Source organism: Poecilia reticulata, linkage group LG2, assembly GCF_000633615.1.
Source record: "Poecilia reticulata strain Guanapo linkage group LG2, Guppy_female_1.0+MT, whole genome shotgun sequence".
In the NCBI taxonomy this organism is placed as follows: Eukaryota; Metazoa; Chordata; class Actinopteri; order Cyprinodontiformes; family Poeciliidae; genus Poecilia; species Poecilia reticulata.
Genome location: NC_024332.1, coordinates 17,863,744 through 17,873,774, shown reverse-complemented (window position 1 = coordinate 17,873,774; position 10,031 = coordinate 17,863,744). Strand labels below are relative to the sequence as shown.

Genomic DNA, 10,031 nt, shown 5'->3' with positions numbered 1-10,031 from the left:
CCACCTCATTTGTTTTTGATACTCCTCCTTAAATCTTTGTCTGATCATATCAGAAACAAAGGTAAGTCATAACGTTTCTTGTTAAAAGAAAATTAAATAAAAAATTTTTAGAATGAAAAAAAATCACAGAGGTGCAATAGCAGTGGAAAAATTCTTAAATCAATACTTTGTTGAAACATTTTTGTACTAGATTTAAGTTTAATAGTCAAGTTTAATAGTCAATAGTTAAGTTTAATAGTCGTTGATTTTGACTTGGCAGTAGTTGCAAAAGTTGTGCTAATCCTTCAGATTGTGAAACGYTCTCTTGTCCGCAGCCCTCCATCCTCGTGACCCCAAATTTCTGAGCCACATTTAGTTTTGGCCTCTGGCTAGTTCAGCTCAAAACTTTTATGTCCCCCTGATCACATCATTAATTTGTTGATTTGTATGCATGGTTGGACTCAAAATGATGCTAATAAAATCAAAGCAATCTAAGCTCTTCAGCATACACGAAGCTTCCGAGTCAAAACCAACCAGCATTTATAACRGCTCATATTTTTAATTACCTTAATTTCTCAAATTGTTCATAAGATCCTTTGTAACCTCTGAAAAAAAAATGGCTGCAGCAAAAAGACACATTTTAGTAAATCCTACAAAGATGGCTGTCACTAGATCTGATGTTGGTTAAAATTGAATCAAATAGTGCTTCMGGAAAGTTTCAATTGTAGKGTGCATAAACTTTTCTAATCAGGTAATTGCATTTTTTTTCCACGTTTCTTTTCAAATTTGTTTTCTAGTTGAATTGTGCAGAATAAATGTTCCATTTAATTTATCATTACCTTATTTTACATGGCAAATACCTGGTATTTCAACAGGCATGAACACAATTGTCTATAATGACTAACTTTTATTTTAACTATCCTATAGCTTTAGATGTTTTCTGGTCATTTCAGCTCTTATTTTAGTTAATTGCAGAAAGGAAATAATTTTCCTGTTTAAAAAAGTCTGTCATACAGAGATCAAATTATCAGTCACTTAAAAATTCACCACRTATAAATTAYACACCACCTTTCAATAAACACAGGACGCAAGATGTCGCCTCCAAAAACACAAGTTCAATGAATCAACAATATTTTGATTTGTACAGCGTTATTAGTGCAAACAGAGACAAGCATTTGAAATATTTTACTGTCACATCAGCAGCTGGTATGCGTTGCCAGCACAGAACTACTTGATATATTTGTAGATGCATCTCTAATCGGAGACAACCAGCACCAGCTCTTGTAATAATCTCTTTGAATAAACAGACAGAGAAAGAAAAGGATTATCAAGAAAAGTGATTTGTAAAGTAATCCAACTATATACTTGTCTATGTAAATCGATTTCCAGCACCAACAGACAACCAAGCGCTGGACGTCACCTGGAATGTGAACTGCTTTGCTAGTGTCAGTCTTTTTAAAACGTTGCTCTCTMAACAAACATTCAAACAACAATGTGGCATGAAGATGTCCCTACTCTTAAAACAACTCTTAAAACAATCGCAGCTAAAACTACACGTTTTGTGACAGAGCAAAAAGGAAAAAAAAGACATGCCACTTTGATATGAAAGCAAAATAAATACAAATAAATATGTGACGCATTTTGAGACGTCAGTYGATCCTTCGGAAGGTTATAAACAGAAAAAGATAACAAAGCAATTTARAACATGGCTTCTGATCCTGAAACCAGGAACATCTCGCTGTTGCAACATTTGTTCGGTTAACTACACATGGTGGAAGTAAGCAGCAAGTGAAAGCTGTTGTTCTGTTTACGTAGCTTGATTACCAGTGAAACAAGGCGATTACTTTCATTCCKACCTGCACAGACTGCAGCAGCCCACAACAGCAGAGTAATRTCAGACATCCCCACTTATTTAATACACAAGAACAATCCGAAGCAGCAGGAAAAGACAAGGTAATCAACACAAACGACATGAGATGCAGTCAAGTTACACAAAATAATAGCCAATCAAAGTCAAACTGTAGTGTCACAGATGGTGCTGTAGGATTTAGAGGAGGGCAGCAACACAKAGAGAGGCCAAGGCGCTCGTTTAGAAGATCTGTTGTTCAAAGAGGATCTTCTCAAATCCTTGCGGAGGAGTGTGATAGAAGTCGCTAAACTGGCAGTCTAAGATGGCGCTGTCATCCACTGAAACCACACGAGGAAAACAAAGGGTCAGGCACTGGACACGTTCACCTTTTGAGAGAAAATTCTCTGACATTTTGCTTGTTCCTTAAAAACTTTGAATCATTACATTCAAACCAAAGAATACAAGACATTTTATAAGTAAAAGACWTGGAATATTTGTATTCTAAACATTCAGTTGCTTTAATGACGACAGGGAGGATTTGATGATATGATCCTGAGAGCAGATCATCGCATTTTGTACTGTTTGAAAAGTTTTAATGCCCCAAACGGAAGACAAACGGAGAATATGGCCCATAATATAAACATCTTGTCACTTTAAAACCTCAAAAATAAATTCATTTTACCTGGATTTCACGCATCAAATCAACACAACGTAGTGGATACTTGTAAGGTGGGAAGGAAAAGACGTGTGGCTTTTACTTCATATTTTTGAAAAACAAAAATATGCACATGTATTCATCCTCACCGAGGAAACACTTAGGAGAACCATTTTTCATTGTATTTACAGCTACATGTCATCTAGGTGCGTCTCTACAGGCCTTGCACATCCAGAGATTCAACTTTTTGACCACTCCTCTTTGCAATGTATCAAGCAGATGAGATGGAACAAGAACTATGACAATTTGTTTTCAAGTTACACATTCCATTTGGTTTTAGGTCTGGACTTTGACTGGTCCATTTTACTACAGGAATATGCTTTGATCTAAAACCCTCCCAATGCAGCTCTGGCTGTCTGTTGAGGCTTATTCTGCTGGAAAGTGAACCTCTGCTCTAGTCTTTGCAGCCTCCAGCAGGTTTTTGTCGTTCAAGGCTTGAGATATTGTATCCCTGCACAACTTAATCTCTGACCTGCCTAAAAAAACAATAAAACAAGACAGCTTGAAGTCGTAATGTGACACAATATAGAAAAGGCGTATACATGTTTTGTAAGGCATAATTTTATTTTTATGATGCAATTTTGAAAAAATTAAAAAGGGGGGGGGGGGTAGGTAGAGCTGTCGCCTTCCAACCACAAAGTTGTGTTGGATTCTAGCTTCCTCCTCTGCCACATACCTGGGAGCACCTAACCCCAACTGGTTATCTGCATACTGGTGTTTCAACTGGTGGAATGTGGCTCACATGGGAAGTGCTTTGAGTGGCCAATATGACTAGAAAAATACTTTAACATTTGATCCACTTACAATGCTTTATTACACTAAACTACATAACACATGTGAGTTATTATTGTTCGACATAAAATCTGCTTTCCCTTCCAACAACAACAACAACAACAAAAGCATCTGCTGGACTAAACACTTTTCTACACTGCTCTGCAGCTTTGCAAATCTCTTGGCGTAGCGACTGACATTTTGTGCAAATAACCTTTCAGAGTGCTGAGGAGACGTCACGTTTTTCCTCCAGCTCAAAATCATGCCAAAGTTTAGACAGAGAGATAACCAGTAATCAGTCTGAGCTGTGATGGATGCAGGAGGGACGTCCGAAGATAACAGTTGAGCCAACTTCTTAAAAATCAACTTGTTTACTGTTTGAGAGCTACTGTGCCTGAAGCACAGCTTTACAAATAGGAAACTAATTACAGCGAATCGTCTAATGGGTACTGGTTAAGATCACAAAAGCATCCAAAATACAATAATGTGATTATCTGAGCATAATCACAATCACATGATATTACTCTGCAGCCCCCAGAGTAATATCATGTGACATTACTCTGTAATATCAAACAAGTTTTGAAAATATGATTTCAATGGATCCTCGATGAGCTTGTGTCTTGGAGCACTATTTTCAATTTGCGGTGAAAACAAAGCAGTTAACCAAGCTTCCTGTTTCAGCTTCACAGTCAATTAGCTTTCCCAAGAAACCATGATTTTGCTTAATAGTTAAATAAAAATGATTTTATTGAAACAGCGAGGTTGAGTGAAGAAATAAAAAAAACTGTGCATATACAGCCCTCTTGTGGAATTCCAGTGTAACTGCAATTTAAAGACAACATCATATTCACTGGCTTAGAACAAAAACAACACAATTCAAAATCCTACACTTCCTCCTTTTCGGTTGGGCCTAAATCTTCCAATTGTGCAAAAAATATTCATAAACATTTGTAGAAACCAAGTCATCTCCCTGGCAGAGGAACTTCAATGAAATACTTATGTTTGTCTCCCTCAACAACAGACTTGGCACTTCAACTTACCATACACAACGGGGTAAACAGTGCCCCGGATCCCTGAGGCAGGACAATGCATGTTCTTTCCATTAAGATACAGGTTCATCTCCACGTGGTCATACGTGATGCCCTGAGAAACAAAAATGCATGTAAATTATCTTCATTTATTAAAAGGACAGATCCAGGCATTTAAAATAATGCATTGCTAAATGATTCATATCCGTTGAATTTGTCCACATTTCATACTGTGGATGTGACGGATCGCTGCACAGCAGCACATTTCTGTTAAGCAGACGGGAAAAGGGTTTTAAACAAAAATCTAAAAAGTGTGATGTGCCTTTATATTCACTCCTTTCACTCTGATGCCTCTAAATAAAATAAAGAGCATCCAACTCCTTCTGAATTTTTTTTTTTTTATCTCTAAACATCAAATGAACTACCGGTATGTATCGTCTTCCCTGCACTTACTTCCCCATTGTGCGCAAGTTAGTGCTGGTCCATTCCCTCTAATCCCAATAAAACACCTTAAGTGCAGCGTAACTAAATGTGAAAAGGTCCACTGGGTCTAAATACTTTCGTAATGCACTGTGCGATGTTTATAGCATTTAATTATAAATGTATACACTGCTACGGGAAAAGTTGTGATTCCTGACACGAAGAATGTAACACTTGCAGCCCATGTGCAGGACTCATCTGTGAATAGCGCCACTTGATGCCCCCAAATCCTTGAGCCGATTTGCTCGACAATCCTCTTAAGGCTGCGGTTATCCCTGCCACTGTTGCAGCCTTTCAGAACACACTTTCTCCTTTCACTCAACTTTCTATGAATATGCTGAAACTTTTCTACAACGTTCAAATCTTCTGATCAACAAAATTTTTAAGGGGAGGAACAGATAAAACATGATATAAAAACAAATTACAAGAAATAAACGTTTGAAATATTTCACTATATTTGTAGTTAATCTATGTAACATTTGAGTTTGAGCTGCATTTGTATGTACATCATGTTAAAATACAGTCTTGTTCACAGACATTAGCTCAAATGCAGTGCTTAGTTCATCTATCTGAACATTTTCTCTCACCTTTTAAAGACAGCGATAAAACAGATCCACTTCAGCAAATTCAAATATGTTTGAAAAGTTTTTTTTCAGGAACTCAGTTCAAAACATGGAGCCTAAATAGTCTATAGATTCATCACACAGAGGTATATTTCAGGCTATTTGTTTCTATTAATTTTGATCATTAAGTAAATATCAAAATATTTCCATCCTTCTATGCACAAGTAGGTTGAAGTTTGTTTTTTTTGCATATTTCTTAATGCTACACTGGTTAATTCACAACCCAGAAATCTTCAAACGCAAACACACACAGTAAAGGAGGTGTGTTGCTGCTCTTACCACGATGTCGCCCTCCTGAGGAAGGCTGTTTGCAGGCAAACGATTCTTCTCTTCGTTGTTGTGGTACACCGAGCCATCATGCCGCAGGACTAGGCTGTTTGTGTCTCTGCCCAAAGGCACTTGGTTAAGATTGACTTTCTGAGTGGCCACTCCAATTCCCCACACACCTAAAAAAAAAAAAAACATTTTTTTAATTTAGGTTGATAAAATGTACTTAAAATAATAAACACGGAATAATACAGCTAAAATTAAGTATATTTTAAGTCAGTACAGTGCTGCATTTAAAATATTATGAAATGAACATGAAGCTTTATACAGCATAGGCAAGAAAAACTACAAAAGGCCCCAAAAGCTCATTTTAAATCAGGAAAAGAAGGTGGAAGAACAGGGTAGGAATCCAGTAAAAACCTAAAATCCAGGACTTACCGCTGGACTGGATCTTAAATTCAAAGTAGCTTTTGTTCTGGTGCAGAGGAGCATTGGCAAGGCAACCTCCAGTCCCACATATTCTCCGGCCGCTCTTTACGATGACGACGTCTGTGCCTGCAACGCAAAAATATTAACGATGAATTGCAAGGCAATGCACTGCTCTCCTGTGCATTGCTATGGCAGGCCCCAATAAATCCTCCAACCAACTCTTCTCTGCTCTGGTGTCATCAACTCTGTAAACCTTGTCAGACTCAAGAGAGGTATTAATGGACATCTTCGTCCTCTCTGTAACCCCGTCACATAATTTCCATTTGCTGTACATTATACACATTAATATTTCTCCACTTACATACTGTGTAATTTAGCCTCCAAGGGTTTAAATGAAGCATTTGATTTATGACCTTTTTTAAACATTGCAGCAGTCAGTTTTTCACAGTTCACATTTGTCCATAATAGATCTTGTCCTTCATAATATTTTCTTCTTCATACATATCCTGATGGTCAGAGATCTTGGCACCTCTTTGAATTAGTATTCGTGGCCAGCCTTGAGCCCAGATTACTGAAACTAATAAACATATTAGCCTGTGCGTGCCCTGCTGATTTTTTTTTTTTTTTTTTTAAGTTTGCTTAATTACAAAGAGATGAATAGCCCTGGCAGCACATTATGTTTCACTGAAATTAAATCTTGGAGGCTCCTGCAACAGGAAGTCATTATACAGCAACTGTTTTCACTTTGCCCAGGAAAATCTACATGTTTCATAGAAATGAAACATGTAGGGAGAAAGTGCGTTGATCTAGTGAGACCAAAAAGTCCTCAACATCAATTTGAAAACCTAACAGAGACATGCTAAGCATGTCATAAACAACATGATCCCGACAGTCAAGCACAGAGGTGGAACCATTATGCTTAGGGACAGTTTCCCTGCTAAAGGAGCTTCCATGCCGAGTTTTACTTTGGTGTTTGCATGGAACACATGAGGAGATATACTGAAAGCAACACTGATGACTCTGTTCAAGACTACAAACCAAAAGAGGCAAAGTTTTCTTTTTAATTTAACTGGTAAATAATTAGCTACCTATAGAAAATGATGAGTCCCTATGATTCAGAAGGCAGTGTAGGACTGTGAAGGAGCCCTGATTTAACACTGACTGGTTGTCATTTAGTTTGAACTGAACAGGTTGATAGACATCCTTTATCTATTGACTGCACAAGTATCCGTCACTGTGCAAAGTTCAACAAATGTCAACTTTGACCTGGGCACAGCAGTCTCCAAGAAGATGGACACCAAAGAGGAAGCTGCGCTCCACATGCGCCGTTTGGTTGTTCGGTCCATGTGTGATCTGTGTAGCCACAGAAGACCAACACCAATGTCCCTTGAGGCCTTTTGTGTGTGTGTGTGATGAGGGCTGGTAGACTGTGGGTACTTTGAATACTGCCAAGATTGTTATTTGGTCTCCAGAGCTATGTTTACATCCTTAGCCCAAAGTCAAGCTGACGACAGATGGGAGTCTTCTTTTTCTAAGCTTCCTCTGTAGGGTGCCTATGTTCAGCCACATAGTTGGAGTATGGAGTTCTGTCATCTGAGGGGACCTCAAGGCAGATTCACCACTTCTCCAGTCGGAAGAAGTCTGATCAGTTGGCCTGGGCATCTTGTCTCAATGCCTCTTTGGTGCATTTCCTACTGGGAAGCAAATTATGTGGAGTGTTTGGATTGCTTAGAATGAGCTGGAGATTACCACAGGGCACAGGGAAGTCTGGGTATCCCTGCTGGACCTATTACCCCCGATACTTGAAGTCAGATAAATGGAAGACAATAGATTGATGGAAGTTTTTCCAGTACTTTTTGTTCACAATTTTTTTGTGATGCTTTCTGTCCTCAAAAGCAACAAAATTACTAAAAATGAGAGACTATATTACTTTGTAGTTGTGCAAAATTACAAAATCATCAGAGGATTATGCATCTCTCCTATTAATTCTGTTTTTGATAGGCATGTTTTTTTTGTAAATTGTATATTTAAAATAAATATGCCTTTTCTGATAAATGACATTAATTGTAGAAGAGTATATATTTTTTAAAGAGTATTCTTGTATGCGTGTTCAAGTCAGTTACTTTTACTTAACTGCAAAGGAAAAATGTCCAGTAATCAACCTCAAACAAAGAATTACCGTTTATCAATATTTAGCATACAGTATTCAGGTCAGACAATTAAAAGCACGCAATTCAAGTTACAAAACAAATACAAGTAGTAAAACACAACGAAACAGTGTCTACAATTGTTCAAGAAGCTAAAAGCTAACTAGCTTCAATTGTATATATTTTTTCCAGTAGATGATTGGTGTAAACATGGTTAACAGTTTTTCATATAAACCTACTCACCCATGTGATGAGTGTCTAACTGAACAGTGGGCATCTCCTTGAGGGGTATATGCCCCGAGCCGCCCTCTCCGCAGCAGCCGAAACAACACGTAAACATAGCGGCCATTCTTTCCTCCCGATCCTAACCAAACATCCGGAAAAGAGAGGCTGTCAAACCAAAGAGCGCTGCTGCGTCAGAAAATTAAAAGTGCTACCCCCTGGACGCACCAGTGACACCTAGCGGCAGAAGGGCGGAGCTACAACACTGGCTGCTCCCTGTACTGTATCCAATCACAGCAGCAAAGACAGGCAGTTGCTCCTGATGGCATGGAAACAAGGGAAGAAAATCAAGGTCAACATTGCTCCACGTGACTCAGTAACTATTGGGTATCGATGTTACATAACCCCGAGTAAACAGAAAGTGGATTAGGGTTTAATGTAAGCGTTCAATCGGTAATATGGGAGTTTATCAGAGCAGAGCATGGACCCAGGTCTCATTTGGACTGCTGCTGAAACAGTCTGGAAGCACTGAGAGTAGCACAACTCTGGGTCAGCTAATATGCAGCTACAGCTACACTTTTACACTGCCAAAAGTTAACAGCTGCCTGAATCAATTCGTGCCAACACGAACTACTAGATTAGTTCAGAGTTAAAGATGCTAAAAACCTACTTTGACAGTTTTTCACGCTGTAATGTTTTGCATAGCAACAGCCCCTCCCCCAACCGACGGCTTGGGGGTCGTCTGCCAATTCCTCCGTAGCGACAAAAACGTACACTCATGAAAAAATTCCCAGTCGAAGCCATTAAATAACCCAAAATACATTCAGGCCACACATACTCTCAATTCGGCACAAAATCGGATTTACGTGTGCACAAATGAGGACGAATCGTCCGATTATGTGCTTCTGCTTGGCGCTGAAGCGGTTAACTCCAACACCCGGAAAAGGGCGAAGTCTGCACAGCAACAAGCGCCATGATTGCGTAGCAAAGAGCGCCTCAGCAGCTGGTGAGTGATTCTTTTGGTCCAGTAGTTGCATGTTACTATGCGCTTGCAAAAATCTGTCACAGCCCTCCTTTCGGTACCTTGCCAACAGCAGCAAGCAGCGCGAGCAGCCCCACTTCTGTCGATAATCTGTCGCATTGGATTGGTGAGGGGGAATCGCTGTGATTTAGAGCGCAGCTGTCAGCTAACCGCGGTCCCGCTGACAAGGAATGCAAGACAAGCGAAGAACAGTTTGTTGCTGGAGTTGATATCCAAGTTATTTGTGGGTTATTTTTGACCAGTCTGTGCGCTGGTTATGCCGAAAAAAAAAAAAAGCCTCAGGATGTGGCACAGCCTTAGATGCGCAAATGGAGCTGCAGCGGGGGCAGATTTTTTTTTACGCGGGCACACCGATCCACGACGGTTTCACTTTCAAGACGGGAATGCATCAGAAACAGCTGGAACGTGACTTGACCCAAGCGAGAGAGAAAAAAAAAAATCTGTATCCTTTTACGACCTTGTTCTCGTTTGTATATATA

The 10,031-nt window shown here is 39.2% G+C and overlaps 2 protein-coding genes across 2 annotated transcripts in view; one reads left to right on the top strand and one right to left on the bottom strand.

Moving 5' to 3' along the window:
• Positions 1 to 1,074: 1,074 nt before the first annotated feature.
• On the bottom strand, positions 1,075 to 9,265 carry spryd7b (SPRY domain containing 7b). The gene is made up of 7 exons (XM_008434206.2): positions 9,181 to 9,265; positions 8,739 to 8,829; positions 8,532 to 8,652; positions 6,151 to 6,267; positions 5,725 to 5,891; positions 4,355 to 4,457; positions 1,075 to 2,166 (listed from the first exon to the last, which is right to left on the bottom strand). Exons 3-7 carry the CDS (start codon positions 8,635 to 8,637, stop codon positions 2,069 to 2,071), a joined length of 591 nt encoding a protein of 196 aa, XP_008432428.1. The 5' UTR covers positions 8,638 to 8,652; positions 8,739 to 8,829; positions 9,181 to 9,265; the 3' UTR covers positions 1,075 to 2,068.
• Positions 9,266 to 9,434: 169 nt separating this feature from the next.
• The window catches only part of trim13 (tripartite motif containing 13), a 2,106-nt gene continuing 1,509 nt past the window's right edge, over positions 9,435 to 10,031 (top strand). Inside the window, exon 1 of the mRNA XM_008434226.2 lies at positions 9,435 to 9,516. The gene's annotated coding sequence lies outside the window, so the exon portion shown is untranslated. The remainder of the gene's footprint in view (positions 9,517 to 10,031) is intronic.

Excerpts from the sequence above, each read along its gene's own strand:
- spryd7b (XM_008434206.2), bottom strand. The coding sequence starts at position 8,637 with ATGGCCGCTATGTTTACGTGTTGTTTCGGCTGCTGCGGAGAGGGCGGC. Across the intron at positions 5,892-6,150 it reads ATTTAAGATCCAGTCCAGCG|GTGTGTGGGGAATTGGAGTG; the intron begins GTAAGTCCTGGA and ends TTTTTTTTTTAG. Across the intron at positions 2,167-4,354 it reads TGTTTACCCCGTTGTGTATG|TGGATGACAGCGCCATCTTA; the intron begins GTAAGTTGAAGT and ends GTGTGGTTTCAG.